Genomic DNA, 16,430 nt, shown 5'->3' on the forward strand with positions numbered 1-16,430 from the left:
TTTGCTACTCTGCACACACAGGTATGCAACGGCCAATTCTTAGTCCTCTTCTTACCTGGCACCTTAATGGCATTTGACACAGTTGATCAACCCCACCTCCTTCAACTATTTTTCATTCTTGGCTCCTAGAACATATTTCTATCTTTTCCTACTACCTAGGTGGTTCCTCTGGCAACCTTTCTCCTCCTGCTTCCACCCCTGCCTCTGCAGTGCATCCTCCACAGCAGCCAGAGGGAGGACTCTCATGTCTGATCACGGGTCCATCCACGATTCTCCACTGGCTTCCCCTTCAGTCAGGTGGACAGAATCCTAGTGCTTTGTGTAATTTGGTCCCTTCCCTCCCTGCACGCTCTTCCCTTCGTGAACTCTAACCACACTGGCTCTTTCTCTGTGCCTCCAACAAACCCAGCTGATCCCCCTCGGCTTGACTCACTAGCCCCGCCTAGAATCATCTGCCAGACACTCTTGACACGGCACCCTTCACTCCATGCAGGTCTCTGCTCACAAATGTTACCACTCAGGCCTTCCCTGTCCCCCGTCCACAAAGCACTTCCCCCCTGCCCCCGGTGTCCTTTCCTGTCATGTCCATGACGGTCTTTCACCTTCCCTGCTCACTGCTGAATTCTTGTTGCCCAGAACAGTGCCTGGCACAGAGATGGCACTCAATAAACACTTGCTGAATGGAAAATAAATATAAATGCTTACTGGACTTTACAAAATCCCAACCTGCAGAGAAATCCGAATTATCGTGGTGGTATAGGAACACACAGGCGTGGGAGGGCCTGCGTGAGGACGTCACGTGGGTGCCGTGCACATTTGTCAGGCTCTGCAGCACAGTACAAAGCACAAAAGAGGAAAAAACACCGACCATATCATTGCTACTTTCCAATTTAGTGCAAGAACTAGGAGTGCACACTTTCCCAGACTCCCCAATCTGTTTGTCCTGCTAAATTACCATCTGACCCCGCACACCCTTGCTTAAAACTCCTCAGCGACTCACCCTGCCCCGAGGATAAGGCCCGCAATCCTCGCGGAGGTCACACACAACACCCTGATCTCACCTATTCCCCGTACCATCTTCATCTCTTGCCTCTTCACACACTGGGTGCCACATTCCGCACAAGTGGAAATGCTGGCTCTTCTCTCAAGACAGTTTCTTTTGCTTCTGAGTTTTGGTTCATTCCATTTCCTCACCTATAACACTTCCTATCCCCTCCTGCATCAGGAACTTCTGCATCACAAACCTCCCCAATGTCCTTCAGTGGGCCCTTCACATGTCTCAGGTTCCTGCAGGAGGAGAAGGCAGCCCAGTGTGCAAGTACTTTCAACTCTTGGCCCGTGTCGCGCTTGCTAACAGTCACTGATGAAAGAAAGACAGGGCTAAGTCCAGACTGAAGGGGTGGAAAAACGAATTCCACGTGATGGGAGCAGTGGTAAAATCCCAATAAATTAGGGCAAACACGTGAGGATGGGGAATTACTGTAGTTCTTTCCCCCTCTTTGTTAGCTCCTACACACCTTCTGCTCTCAATCTAGACAGATTCTCCTAATCCCTAGCGTGAGTGAGCAACCTCTCCCACAAGACCTCACCTGCATCACTGTTATTGCCTGTATTACTCTCCATGCCAATGAGTGAATGAATACAGTGACATGGTACATGCTGGACCTCCCATGCATAGCTGGTGGGCTGTGCTCTCCACTTTATGGCAGCGTGGTATCAGCCTTCCCTAGTGACACGAAGGTCTCTGAAAGGAGCAGGGAGTTCTGGTTTCTGTTTTGTTTTCAATGCCTAGTATAGTACCTGGTTTTTATTTTATTTTATTCTATTTTATTTATTTATTTTTTTAAAAAATATATTTTATTGATTTTCTACAGAGAGGAAGGGAGAGAGATAGACAGTTAGAAACATCGATGAGAGAGGAACATCCATCAGCTGCCTCCTGCACATCTCCTACTGGGGATGTGCCTGCAACCCAGGTACATGCCCTTGACCGGAATCGAACCTGGGACCTTTCAGTCCGCAAGCCGACGCTCTATCCACTGAGCCAAACCGGTTTCGGCAGTACCTGGTTTTTATTTCTTAAAAATACCTGTGAAATAAACACTTAACTATAATAAAAGTAAAATGGGGTAAGTTCCATTTTAAAAAAGACAAGAATATTCTTGAGATTCCTGCAAGACCCAGCAGGCTGCAAATAGTTAGCAAGATCTGAGATAGTATAAAATTAACTAAAATAACAATGAAACACCAGAGGGAAGAAAAGAAGAGAAAAACAGCCAGAGAAAGCAGCACTTCCTTTTTATTAGACTCACAATGCCGTTCTGAAGCCCAACCTCTCTCTGTAAAATGCGTCTTTCTTATTAACGTCCCATTGGAAAGCAGACAGACTTAGTCTGCACTGTATCTCTGTGGTGCACCATCAACCAGTCCAGCATCTCACAGAAGAGCTCTGTGGAGGCTGGCGGTGATCAACCGGCCTCCCTCCTTCACACACACACACACACACACACACACATACTCTTTTATTTTTTTACAAAAATAATATAACAGGTTTACACAGATCTATTAAGTCTTTAAAGTTTCACAGCAAGGCCTATGCTTCATTATAAGCATTTTTTACTTTGGATTAAAGTGGGAACTCTAGGCCTAAAATAGATTTAAAATTACTGAACAAAGGCCCTATAGCAACACAGACATAATAAGTATTGATCATCAGACAACTAGAAGTATTCTGTGGTTGTCCTTATGCTAGTCCTACTCCATATCCCCATCAATTATTTTCATTTTAACTAAAATACAAAAGTAAAATAGTTCACTGAAATAATCTTCTATTCATTACAATAGCATATACACCAAATTATACTAACTGCATGATAATCTCTATGTACCAAGACTGTATTTTTGTTAGACTTCATTAGAGATGGTATCCAACTATCAACCACACAAAAGGAATGCATACTGAACTACAAGGGAAGGAGAGAACAATAATTTTCAGGCTATCTTTTTACATGGCACCCAAAACAAAACAAGTAAGAGAAGCCTTACAAGATACTAGTAGGTATCAAACTAATTTGCAGTGACATTTAATATAGTCTTATCAGAAGGAATACATTTAGGTCATATATGGAAAAACACATATCTATGTGAAACTCTAGGATTTCTCCTAGAATATTAAAAATGCTCATCGAAAGTTAATTAGCATAATAAAAATGGTGACCAGGTCATTGAATAAACAGAATGCCATTTAATATATTAAGAACACAGATTCTGGGAATAGATTCTACCTCCCAAACACCCAGAAATCTGAGTTAACAGATTCTCTACTTTGCATACTTGATACTAATAAAAATAAGAAGTGTTTGCACAGACTATAAATGCAAGGCAACAGCCTAAGGGACAGTCACAGAAAGAATAAATGAACACAATCTTGAACACAACAGAGTGAGTAGCTCCTGCATTTTTTGGTCCCCAACCCCACCCCAAGGGCCATCTCTTTGGGGAAGAAATCTTTCAATAGTTCAAGCCCATGACCTCGGACCCCACAAGCTACTACCCTTCCCAAGCTTGGCACCAGAAAGTCTTTCAGATGCCAGTACGACGCTTGATCATTCAACTGGACAGGCCCTCTTCATGCCTCCCAGGTTCCGACCAGCACAACCTCCTTCCCACAGAAGGGGTCAGCACTGCCTTTGAAGTCACAATGGGGTGGCCCAGGAAGAAGTAGAAGAAGGAGGTATCTGATGAAAAAGCACCTGCCAGTCGGAAATCCTCTTTGGTGAGAACACTGTACATGCGCTGAGGCAGAGCTCGGGAGTAGGGGGCGGGGCGGGGCACGGTGGTGCGCAGAATGAGTTCCCGGCCAGCAGGGGGTGGGAAGTCTGACACCGAGTTCTGCCTTCTCTCCTCTGCAGAGCCCATTCTCTTCAGTTCCTCCTCAGGTGGAGCCATGGCTGCAGCCTTGAATAGAATCAAATGCTAAATTCAAGATCAAGTTGGTGCTAAACTTACATCACTAGGAAGGACAGATGAATAAACATGATAAATACAGAAAAATGTTCTACATTATTCAGTAATGTTGTCAATTATGTTATGACTACTCGAGAACACAACACAGAAAATACAAGAGGTTTGAAACACGACACGAGCAGTCAGAGATCACAAATAAATTGGGGAGAGAGACAGAAGGGATAATGACTACCGGGCAATCTGCTTCGAAAAGTGGGGGCCGTATTCACACATCTGAGGAAGAGGGAAAATGTGCTGGTTTCTGTGTTTCTTCTAGCAAAGACCCAAGAGAGTCTGATGTCCTCAGTCAAGCAATGGAGTTGGTTCTCACAGAGGCTAGAAAGGTGTTTTTTATGCTGGGTTCTAATTCTTTTTAAGGTTCACTGGTCGAATTAAAACTGGGGATAGTGGTATTGTTAGCTGGGCAGCTAATGTGAGGTAGTAGTGAGGTCTATGTAATGTAGCAATGGCAACGAAAAGAAGTTCTCAATATCAAAGGCATCTATTTTCTCATTAAAATTGCATAAAATACATATTCAATTAGTCTTCATTTTAACTCTGATCACTATAGTTGTTTCATTTCTCTGATCACTGTATTTCTTTCAGAATACCCCTGATTTGGAAAAAAAAATTTTTGGCAATGGAAATATGAAACTATGTTATACAAGAATCATCAAGAAAGGTATGTCAAATCCAAACTGTTAAAGTGGTCATTAGTCTTAATGATCTCACGAAGTTAGAGGGAGGGGAAGGAACAAGAAACTATGAGGGACAAGGCTGTTTGTTACCTCATCAGAAGATTCAGTCAGCTTGAGAAAGGGTGAGAAAAGAAACAGTGATGAAAGGGAAACAAAAACAAGCAAGATGGTTTTAAAAAGAGACAAGGAATTTCAAGATTATTTCAGACAGCATGCACTATATTAAGGAACATGATTCTATCAAAAGAATTATGAAGACAAACATACAACACACCTAGTTATCAAACTGAGCAGACATACCCACTACTCATGCATCTGATGACTCAACAGGTGATATACAGAATGTCATTTAATGGGAAAATGATTTAACAAAAATCTACCACTTTCAAAAAAGTAAGTTTTTATTGATTTTTTTTTAAGAGAGAGAGGAAGGGAGAGGGATAGAGAGATGGAAACATCAATGAGCGAAATATCATCTATCGGCTGCCTCCTGCACACCCCCTACTGGGTGAGGATCAAGCCCATAACCTGAGCCTGTGCCCTGACCAGGAATCGAACCAGTGACCTCTTCATTCATTGGTCCATGCTCAACCACTGAGCCATACTGGCCAGGAAAAGAATCTATGAGTTTTACTGAAAAATTAAGATCCTAAAAAAATGTGTTCATGTTTTGAAAAATAGATAATCCAATAGATTTAAGGAAAGGTCTCAGAGTTATTCAATTTAGCAAGAATGAAGCAAAATCAAATCAGTGGTTTATTTGCTGAATCCATTTACGTATATACCACTGAAACATATAATCATGAAGTTAATTAAAATGTATGATTTTTTTTTTCCTCTAGCCGGTTTGGCTCAGTGGATAGAGTGTTGGCCTGTGGACTCAAGGGTCCTGAGTTTGATTCCAATCAAGGGCATGTACCTCGGTTGCAGGCTCCTCCCCAGCTCAGGCCCTGGTCAGGGCTTGTGCAGGGGGCAACCAATCGATGTGCTTCTCTCACATTGATATTTCTCTCTGTCTTTCCCTCTCTTCCACTTTCCCTAAAAAAAAAAAAAAAAGAAAAAAAAAACATGGAAAAATATCCTCAGGTGAGGATTAACAAAAACAACAACAACAACAAAAATGTATTTTTTTTTTTTGGTTAATTCTCACCAATGGATATTTTTTCCATTGATTTTTAGAGAGAGTGGAAGTGGGGGGAGGGGAGGAGAGAGAGAAAAGCATCGATGTGAGGGAGACACACTGATTGGTTGCCTCCTGCACCTGCCTGGACAGGGGCCAGGGAGTGAACCTGAAACCCAGGTACATGCCCTCAATCAGGAATCGAATCCACGACCCCTTGGTGCTCAGGCAAACACTCTAACTGCTGGGCTAGACTGGCCAGGGCTAAAATGTATGAATATATAAAATTACTGTGTGCCTATATTAGTAAACTGATATACAATGTCAGTTATGAAAAAAAAAGTTACATGAATAAACTTGAATGGTTTTCATTAGCCAGGCATTTAAGGACTGAGTTTAGAAATGTACCAACCAAGTGCTTGTTTTATGGATTAGTCTGCCAATTCCCTGAAACATTCACCACAAGGTATGGAAGTTTGAAATCTTTTACAATTACATAATGTGGGATGAATGAACAATTTCAGATTGGCTATATGATGAGGCCCTGAAAAGATGATACACTCTTATAGTTATTGATGTAAAAACATAATTATATTGTGTAGACAACAAGAATAATAAATTATATAATACTAGAGGCCCAGTGCATGAATTCGTGCACAGGTGGGGTCTGGCTGGCTGGGAAGAGGGGATGTGGGAGGTTGGTCAGCTGGCCCCGCCCCCTGGTTGAACTCCTAGTCGAAGGGAAAATTTGCATATTAGCCTTTATTATATAGGACTAGAGGCCCGGTGCACGAATTCATGTCTGGGTGGGGTCCCTCAGCCTGGCTGATGATTGAGGCCTATGGGGGGGCCGGCTAGCTGGAGGGGCTGCGGGAGGTTGGCCGGCTGGCCGGGGCCATGAAAGGTTTGCCAGCCAGGTGGAGGGGCTGCGGGAGGTTGGTTGTGGGAGCGCACTGACCACCAGGGGCAGCTTCTGTGTTGAGCGTCTGCCTCCTTGTGGTCAGTGCACCTCACAGCGACTGGTCCAATAGCTGTTCTGTCCTAATGGTCATTTAGGCTTTTATATAGATAGATAATCCTATTTTTGTAAAATATACATATATTTGCATACACTACTTGTTAAATGCTGGCAGTGATCATCAGTGGGGAGTGAGATTAATGTGATTAATGATTCCTTTAGAATTTTCTGTGTTGCCCAAATTTTTACAATGAGCCTTTACTTATAGTCTGGGAGGTGTGTGTGTGTGTGTGGGGCGGGGGGGGGGGTGGAGGCTATTTCCATTTTAGGGAGAATAATTTTGCATAACTATTCAAAACAAGTAACACTCTCAGCATTAAATATATGAATACTTTAGGTTTTAAATCCTCTTAACACACAAATTTTAGAAACTGAGGAGAGTTTTTGCAATATGAGGAAAGTTCATATTGGTGATAACAAGAAATGAGCTCATGAGCATCTGGTGAGTAAGCAGGCGAAGAAGACATAGGGTGTGAAAACAAACTCAGTTCTTGGTTTCATGCCACAGACAAAAACAAAATAAATCAAAGTAATTCTCTATTGCTTTCTAGAACTCTCATTTATAAGGAACTGAAATACTTAGATTTAACTGGAAATTCTTAAATTTAAAGAGCTACCTTCATAGATAATCTCAGGTTTTAATTCTTGCTACAAATTCAGATCAATATATTTGGCCCTGATTTTGATATATTAAATAGAATACTCCAGATAAACTCAAAGGAGATTATGAAGTTTTTACTCCTGTGTAAACCCATTAAAAGTCTTTTTCTTATTTGATTCTGAGAACCACACCTTCAAATCTGGGTTATTCAGGTCCTCAGTGTCAGGTAAGGGCACCGGGACTTAGTACACTGGGTAATATTCTAACAGAACCTTTAGGGTTAACGAGCCCGGACATGAGGTCACCGTTGGGATGCCAGCACCTCTACCCATGAACAGAAAGGTACAGAGAGCATCAGTACAAAGGCTAACTAGCAGCATCTCTATGAAAATAGCAATCTCAGTGCTTTAGGATGTCAGAAGGTATGATCTGATTCTAAACCTGTACTTTCATAGCAGAAGTCATGATAAAGACGCCCTTTCAAATCAGGTTTCTTCCTGTGAAGCCCGTTTCCATCCCCAAACTCTGAAACCCTGCGCCTCCTTCCTAGGAACCCTCTTCAGCTAGATCTCTTCACCGTTATAAAAACAGTTAGACTTACTAACTTCATAGTTAAGCTGTGAAACCATTTGCTGCACATGGAGTCTGACCAGTAAAATCGAGCCCCCTTCTAATTTGAAAGTAGGCGACATTTTTTCCTACAGCACAGGACTGGCCATTGGCCACTGAGTCCCTATCAGATTCTGTAACACCGGATTTCAGACCCTTCTGAAATTTAGGTCCTAAAATATAGTTATCATTTTCCTTAAACATATAAGAAAGCAACATCTGAATGCAATACCCAGGCTCACATTGGGCCGGCAGCATGGAAGCAGCCATGTGTCGGAATCAAAACAGCATCCCACTGAGCAGAGGGCTGGCGAAGCCATGGCATGTCAGTGAGGAGCCTCACATACCCTCTGTGCGTTCACAAACAGCTTGTGAATGATCCTGCCGGCGTGTCCTCTTCCCGCGCCCACCACCAGCACTTCGGGCTGCTCTAAAAGGCAGCTCACAAACCTGGGGAGAAAGAATAGAGCTGCTCACTTCCCATCCGTCCTCCAGATTAATTTTGTGGGCAAACCCTCACGCTGATAAAGCCCAACTACCATGGCTGGAGTGGAACTTTGTAACAGGATATATTGATATTTGAATTAAAATCGACTCAAATGACAATTCTTACTACCTTTGAAGTGTTTTCATAAAATCTGTGAACAGCCCATCTCTGTCAAAGTGTAAGAAGAAATATTCAGTAAAAGTTGATAACAAAAACCAAGTTTCATTTATAGAACAAAGCCATGATTCATGTTTCTTGTTTTTATTCTTATAAAATATTAATATTTTTAATCCTCACTCAAGGATATGTTTGTTTTTTAATTGATTTGAGAGAGTGAGAGGAAGGGGAAGAGGGAAAGAAACATGGAGCAGTTGCCTCCTGTCCATGCCCCAACAGAGGATTGAACCCACAACCTAGGTATGTGCCCTGACCAGTAATCAAACCACAACCTTTTGGTGCACAGGGTGATGCTCCAATTAACCAAGCCACCCGGCCAGGGCTACTTTTGCTCTTGTGAGGTGTGTAAGTGCATGTGTGCATGCATGTACAAAATGCATGTTTTGCTGGGCAGTGTCATGACTATAAACAGTGCCATTTTGTGCTGCAAATACTGTACTATACTGCCAAGTCCATCTCAGATCTCTAGAGTAGAGCTAAGAGAGTCGAAGGCAGAACCGCCAGGCATGCACTGCCTGCTCACTGACTGGTACTGCTATTTTAGAAACGACTCACTTGATTAGAGCTCATTCTTCTCATTTAAAAGAAAGGCATTTTCCATTATGCTAAATTAATATTTGACAAAGGAGGCAAGAGCATACAATGGAGTCAGGACAGTCTCTTCAATAAATGATGTTGGGAAAACTGGACAGATGCATGCCAAAAAATGAAACTAGATCACCAACTTACACAAGAATAAACTCAAAATGGATAAAAGACTTAAATGTAAGTCGAAGAAACCCTAGGCAGCAAAATCTCAGACATCTCTCGTAGTAATATGTTTATGGCTGTATCTCCTGAGCAAAGGAAACTAAGGAAGAAATAAACAAATGAGACTACATCTAATAAAAAGCTTCTGCACAGCAAAAGAAACCATCAACAAAATGAAAAGGGAGCCTATTGTATCGGAGAACATATTTGGCAAAGATACATCTGACAAAGGGTTAATATCCAAAATATATAAGGAACTCATATGACTTAACAAAATGAAGACAAACAATCCAATCAAAAAATGGGCAAAGGACCTAAACAGACACCTCTTCAAAGTGGACATACAGATGGTCAAGAGGCATATGAAAAAATGCTCAAACTCACTGATCATCAGAGAGATGCAAATTAAAGTAACAATGAGGTATCACCTCACACCTGTCAGAATGGCTACTATCAACAAATTAACAAATGACAAGCTGGTGAGGATGTGGAGAAAAGGAAACCCTACCACACTGCTGGTGGGATTACAGACTGGTGCAGTCATTATGGAAAACAGTATGGAGTTTCCTAAAAAAATTAAATATGGAACTACCATTTGACCTAGTGATCCCACTTCTAGGAATCTATCCTAAGAGACCCAAAACACCAATCAGAAAAAACATGCACCATGTTCATAGCAGTGCAATTATACAATAGCTAAGACTGAAAACAGTACAAGTGCCCATCAGAAGATGAGTGGATAAAAAAACTGTGGTACATTTACACTGTGGAATACTATGCAGCAGTAAAAAAAAAAAAAGAAAAAAAAAGAAAAGGATCTTTTACCCTTTAAGACAGCATGGAGGGACCTGGAGAGTATTATGTTAAGTGAAATAAGCAGTCAGAGGAAGACAAGTATCACATAATCTCACTCATATGTGGAATCTAATTAACAGAGTGGATCCAGAAAAGGAAAAAAAAGGCATTTTCAAGAACAAAGAAAGCTGGGAGAAAATTTCACTCAACAAAAGATATAAAATTCAAACAAAATCTTGTGAGAAGCTAAAGCAAATGCCTTGTCATAGACTATTAATTTTCTAGCATCAATAATGCCATTCCTTGTGAAAAGGCTACTGACGATGTTAACATTATAACAAATTCAAGCTACTGAAGTAGCTAATTTGGAAACACTTTATCACACATTAAAGCAACATGTCCTTTCAATGGGCACAAACAGACAGGGGCGCACACTGAAGGCTCCCTTGATAACGATGCTGCCAGGAGAAGACCGGCCCAGTCATTTGTCTCATCCTGGAGAGGCTACCAGTCACTCTCCAAACATATCTGCAAGGTGGACAGTAACTGCACCTTTGCTCTCACAGGTATTTTTAAAAAATTAAATGAATATTGAGCAGGATTATAGTTGCAGAACCCCTCAGACTGTGGTTAAGTAACAGTAAGAGCTGAGAGCAAAGCTCTGGGCACTGATTGTGACAGCGTCAATAATGGCTTCTCCTCAGGTGCAGGCACCACGCCTCCGGGAGCAAACAAGGACTTTGCTGGGAAGAGAGACCTGGTAGACTTGGTTCTGCAAGTGGGAGCAATGGAAACACCTAGAAAGTACTCAGAAATACGGTAGAGGTCAAATCCTATGATAATTATTTCTCTGAATCTGGCTAATGCTGGCAAATAATAGGAGAGTATCACAAAGAATCTCAATATTTCATTAAAATTTTCTAAAGCAGTGGTGTATTTTCCTACTGCAGACAAAAATGAGCGTGTCAAATACCAATTACCTTTCGAGATCTTCCTTTTCCTCCTCTTGTTCACATTTCTCAGTTCCAAACTTGGCTTTCAGTGAGCGGGCTCTAGCAATTAGGGCTTCCACATTAGTAATTTGATGGATGATTTCCTAACAGTAGAAAAGAGAAAGTCGTAACACTGGAAAACAGCAAAGAAAGGCAAAGCCATTTAAAATGTTTCTTGAAAGTAATTACTGCCCACTGGGAAGAGACAGTACTTGTCGAGATGCTGACAGTCACCCAACTTACTTCTAGTTTCTTGTCTTCCGGGTTGGGAAAGTGCAGGACTTTGCTGGAATGGGATATTATCTGCTTGATAATCTTCTTAACGGAAGAAATGTTTTCCAGACTTTCTATGAGAAAGATCAAAACCATCATTAAATAAGTTAGACAAAATACACTTTCATTTTAGAAATGAACTAATTACTATTCAAGTAAGACATTTACCTTCTTCCTTTACCTTGAGGACGGCTGCATGAATTACACAAGGTAGCAGGTGCCGAGCGAGGTCTGCAGGTTTCTGCATTGCCAGATAGTGCAGCACCTGGAGGAGGCACAGACTCAGATCAATGATCAATGCAGCTGCCTACGAATAAAGCAGCCATTTATGAAACAAAAAATCCTCTGGACCAGTGATTTTCAACTTTTTTCATCTCATGGCACACATAAACTCATTACTAGAATTCTGCAGCACACCAAAAAATATATTTTTTGACAATCTGACAAAAAAAAAATAGGTATAATTTTGATTCATTCAGACCAGACGGCTATTGTGTTAGCTGCTTGACAATCTAAGAGAAAAGAGATCAGTGTCCCTGACCAAATGGTCAGGTGTTGCACGCTTTAAAAATTATTGCGGCACACCGGCTGCTTTGGACCACTGAACTCACATCTATAACAAAAGTAGAGAAGAGCTTTTTCTCTTAGTATCTACCCCTACATTCCAGGTAAATAGCTACTACTTCCAAAGATAAGAATAATGTTACTGAAGACAACTGCATACTTCTGTCTTCAATAAGGGTTAATATTCTCATAACCCCATCCCCACTTCCATATGTAATGCATACAAATTAATAAAAACTACCTGTAAATCATACCACCTAGGGATAGAATTTTTAATGGTGGAACATTTTCATTCCAGAATTTTTCAAAATATCAAGTACACATAACATTAAATGAACTAATATTAAGTGTCTAAAATACTGTTTGTGACCTATTTTTCTCACTTATTATTTCTAAACATTTCTAGTGACCCTCCATTGATTTTTTGGGGTTGGTTTTTTTATTGTCTTTTTTTTCTAAAGTGGAAATTGTTTTACTTTTCTGATTTAAAAAATACAGCGTTCTTATCATGCAGATTGACTCTTCTTTCTATGGGGGTAGAGGGCCCGGGTGACATTACCTCACTGGTGCTTGGCCAGAATTCCATACTGGCTGATTAAGATTATGTCTTTGGGAGAGGTTAAAACTGCAACAGATGGCTTTTATGTAGCACAAGTGATGCCATTTTCTTCCTTTTTTAAAATTTTCTTGGATTGCAGTTTTAAACATTAGTTTGGATTGCAGTTTTAAACATTAGTTCTGTTTTAGTGTTTTGATTTTGAATACTCACCGGAGGACATGTTTTTATAGGGGAAAGGAGAGAGAGAGAGAGGGGAAAGGAGAGAGAGAGAGAGAGAGAGAGAGAGGAAGGGAGAGAAGAAGAGAGGGAGGGAGAGAAGAGGCAGAGGGAGAGACATTGATTGGTATGTGCTGGACCAGAAATCAAATCCACAACCTTTTGGTGTGCGGGATGATGTTCCAACCAACTGAGCCACCTAACAGGGCTAGTGTTTTGATTTTTCTTCAAGGACTCTGATAAAATGAGTATTATTCCTACTTTTCCTATTTTCCATTTCTACTACTTTCTCTCCAACCCACTTTAGTCCTTTTGCCACTTTTTCTTGACGCCTTTTATTATATTTCAATATGAATCTACTCTCTCTTGGGCCCCTTGTCATTTAGTCTTTATTTTTGATATGGTATCTTTTTCTTCTATTTCTATATTGAGTTAAACCAGCTGTGGTTTCACTACTTTGCAGAGTTTTGGGGTCCATTTTTTCTCTTGGTTTTAGTATTTCTGATTAAAAGTGATTTTTCATATCCCCCATGCTTGTTTAAAGATATCTGATTCAGTATGTATGGTGTGTTGTTAACAATTTTCTGCTTCATGGTCAATTTTCTGGGAAATGTTTTCATTAGCTAACTGACCCACCTGCATTTTGTTTTTTTATACTTTTGTATGGATGTGGTCTGCTCTTTAGTATACCTACTCATACCACAATTTGAAAGTGCCCCTTTTCTGCAGTTTCTTTAAAGGCCAGCAGAAGATGAGGGAGGTTGATGTTATTTTTTTGGTTTTTTTCTTTTATTATTTTATTGATTTGGGAGAGGAAGGATGAGGGAGAGAGGGATAGAAACATCAATGATGAAAGAGAATCACGCCCCTTACAGGGCATTGAGCCCGCAACCCAGGCATGTGCCCTAACCGGGAATCAAACTGTGACCTCCTAGTTCACAGATCGACACTCTACCAAGCCACACTGGCCAGGCAGTTGATAAGCCTTGTTTGTCTTTCACTTCTGCATGATCCTTAGTTTCCCTCTCATTTCCTTCTTTCCCATCATTTCTTTATCTCTAAGGGGTATCAACCCTTCTCTATATATCTGGTTTCCCAAGACAGTATCTCTGAGTGTTCACTTCTCGTCCAGCTTACTTTAAGCCTCTCCCTGTAGCCATGCTGTGAACTATCAAGCTCTACCTGTACCAAGTACTTTGGCGCCCAGTGTTAAGCTCTCTCTTTCTGGGGTGACTCTGTGCTCCGTCTGTATCCCTCAGCTCTTCTTAAAAGTCCCTGTCCACACTCTCCTGCAGCAATAGGAACTCCATTGGAATTTGGCTTGTTTCTCTACTTATAGTTTTAATTTGAAGGTCACTGTAATCTCTGTCTCCTAGTAATGCTTAAGGCATGGATTTATTTATTACTTATTAAGTGCATGGGATTATTTGGGAGGCCAGTGGATGGTGGGTAGGAGGGTATGTGGGGCAATTTGATATCAGGCAGCTACCACTATTCATTAGAATTCCAAATATTTTTTAGTAATTGAAGAGCAGTTCACTAAATGATCATACCATAATTTATCGAACCAAGCTTATTTTTGGTAACTTTGGTTATATGCACTTTTCACTAAAAAACTTTGCTGAACATCATTCTTGTACATTGACCTTTACATATTTCTCATTATTTCCTTAATAAATTTCTTGGTGGTAGAATTGCTAGGTCAAAGGACATGACCATTTTTTTAAGGTTTTTGATATATGCTGTGAGATGAGACAGTCCAATGGTAAGCATTCTACATAAAATATGGGTATCTTATTTTGGGGCCTAACTGCAACTAATTCTAAAATCTTAAGTGTAAATAGTAGACACATAAAAGGCTCATTAAATTTCAATGCTTTGCTTCTCATGTCTATGATAGTGAGTTTTTAAAATGCTAGAACAGTAACTACCACTTTAGTGTTAGATACCCAAACCTCAGTTACCTTTTCTGCTTCCCGCGTATCATCAAAGAGTCTCCTTTGCCTTCTGGCAGGAACTGGCTTAGCTGTTTCCCAGGCTTCCACCCACGTGTTGCTTGGAATCTTCATTCGGGCACTCAGTTCTCCTTTCAGAACCGTGTTTCCCTTTTCATCAATCACTTCCTCTTCAATGTAATCCCGGGGCGAGTACCACCTCACAAAGTCTTCCAGACAGCAACCTGGATTAGCTGCCTAAATCAAGGCCAAAAATTCAGCAGAACCAAATATAAGTCAACAGTTACTGAAAACCTGTTTGCAAGATCATACTTTCTCTTTCACAAAAAGCCTACCTAATCTTTATAAAATCTAATATGTAACATGAGTTTGGGTGTCACCTCGAAAACAGATCAAATGTTAAAATACCAAAAGCATTTTACTTTTGCTGTCTCTATTTATAGAAAAAGAAAATACTTCCATTTGATGAATTTGGAAATAAAAACTTTATGTAAAGTGAAAATAATTCTCTTAAACAGATAAGTTACATAGTTTAAAATTATAGCATAACTACTCAAAACTTAGAAGAGTATCAAATAAGTGCAGGTCATGTAAATTAAATAATACACAACATGAAAGAATAACAACCTAATAATGGAAAATTCTGCTCTTTTTTCCCCTCAATAAATCAATACCGCAGTAAATATCAGCTAACCTCAAAAATGTTCTATTCAGCCATCAAATTCTTGTGCTTTATGTACAACATTACTCTCACATAAACTGCTTTTGTGCTGTTAAGGAATTGAAATTCAAACTATTATTGTTCAGGTTTCTCAAATCTAACTAATTAAATTTTTACTCAGTGGATAATTCTATAGAATTTACAAGGTTGTATTTCAAAATCCTTTAAGTAATTCCACATTCAAGCCTGGAATAAAAGTAGAGGCTTCCCAGTGTTAGTGCTAAGGCACAGAGTTCTCTTTTGCAAGTGTACAGTAATATATTAGCAGAGTACTAAGGGTAGGTATATGTATTATCCCCTAATACTCAAAGGATACGTGTACACACATTAAACACGTACCTTTTGGTTATATTGTCTACCACAACATAATCTTCCTGTATGAGTACTATATTTAATTGCCTGAAATAGTAAGTCATGTAAACATCAACAAAGAAGTGCTAAGCGGAAGGTCATTTTCTTTCTTTTTGAATTAAATTAACCTCAGACCAAAATGCAAACAGACTTGAAGAGAATGGCTAGTCTTAAATGTGAAGAGCAAAACTGTTAATTCTTGCTTCTTGAGCTCACTGGCTACCAGCTTAACCATCCCTACCACTTTAGGAAATCCCTCTGAGGGGATAAGGAATCAGAGGAGGGTCCTTAACCCAGTCGACAACATAAACTTCTGAGGCAGGGGTGGGGAACCTTTTTTCTGCCAAGGGCCATTTGGATATTTATAACATCATTTGAGGGCCACATAAAATTATCAACTTAAAAATGAGCCTGCTATATTTGGTCAAACATTTCATTAACTCACCCCTAATGCCTTGGCAGGGCCTCGTAGCACTGACTCCATCACAGTCATCACAGCCATATCTTCTAGGCCACTGAGCAGGAGGCCGGAGGGCTCC

At 40.4% G+C, this 16,430-nt stretch overlaps 1 protein-coding gene across 2 annotated transcripts; it reads right to left on the minus strand.

The window, feature by feature from the left end:
* Positions 1-3,453: 3,453 nt before the first annotated feature.
* Positions 3,454-16,408, minus strand: LOC102433348 (rab3 GTPase-activating protein catalytic subunit-like). Of its 2 annotated transcripts, none has more exons than XM_014449922.2 (7): positions 16,337-16,408; positions 14,829-15,056; positions 11,694-11,790; positions 11,496-11,599; positions 11,241-11,356; positions 8,399-8,501; positions 3,454-3,957 (listed from the first exon to the last, which is right to left on the minus strand). In XM_014449922.2, exons 1-7 carry the CDS (start codon positions 16,391-16,393, stop codon positions 3,610-3,612), a joined length of 1,053 nt encoding a protein of 350 aa, XP_014305408.2. In that variant the 5' UTR covers positions 16,394-16,408; the 3' UTR covers positions 3,454-3,609. The 2 variants fall into 2 exon arrangements, with proteins under 2 accessions (XP_014305408.2, XP_023604344.1); XM_023748576.1 differs by having other exon boundaries at positions 11,694-11,832.
* Between the last annotated feature and the right edge of the window lie 22 nt (positions 16,409-16,430).

Source organism: Myotis lucifugus, unplaced genomic scaffold, assembly GCF_000147115.1.
Source record: "Myotis lucifugus unplaced genomic scaffold, Myoluc2.0 scaffold_1558, whole genome shotgun sequence".
Classification (NCBI taxonomy): Eukaryota; Metazoa; Chordata; class Mammalia; order Chiroptera; family Vespertilionidae; genus Myotis; species Myotis lucifugus.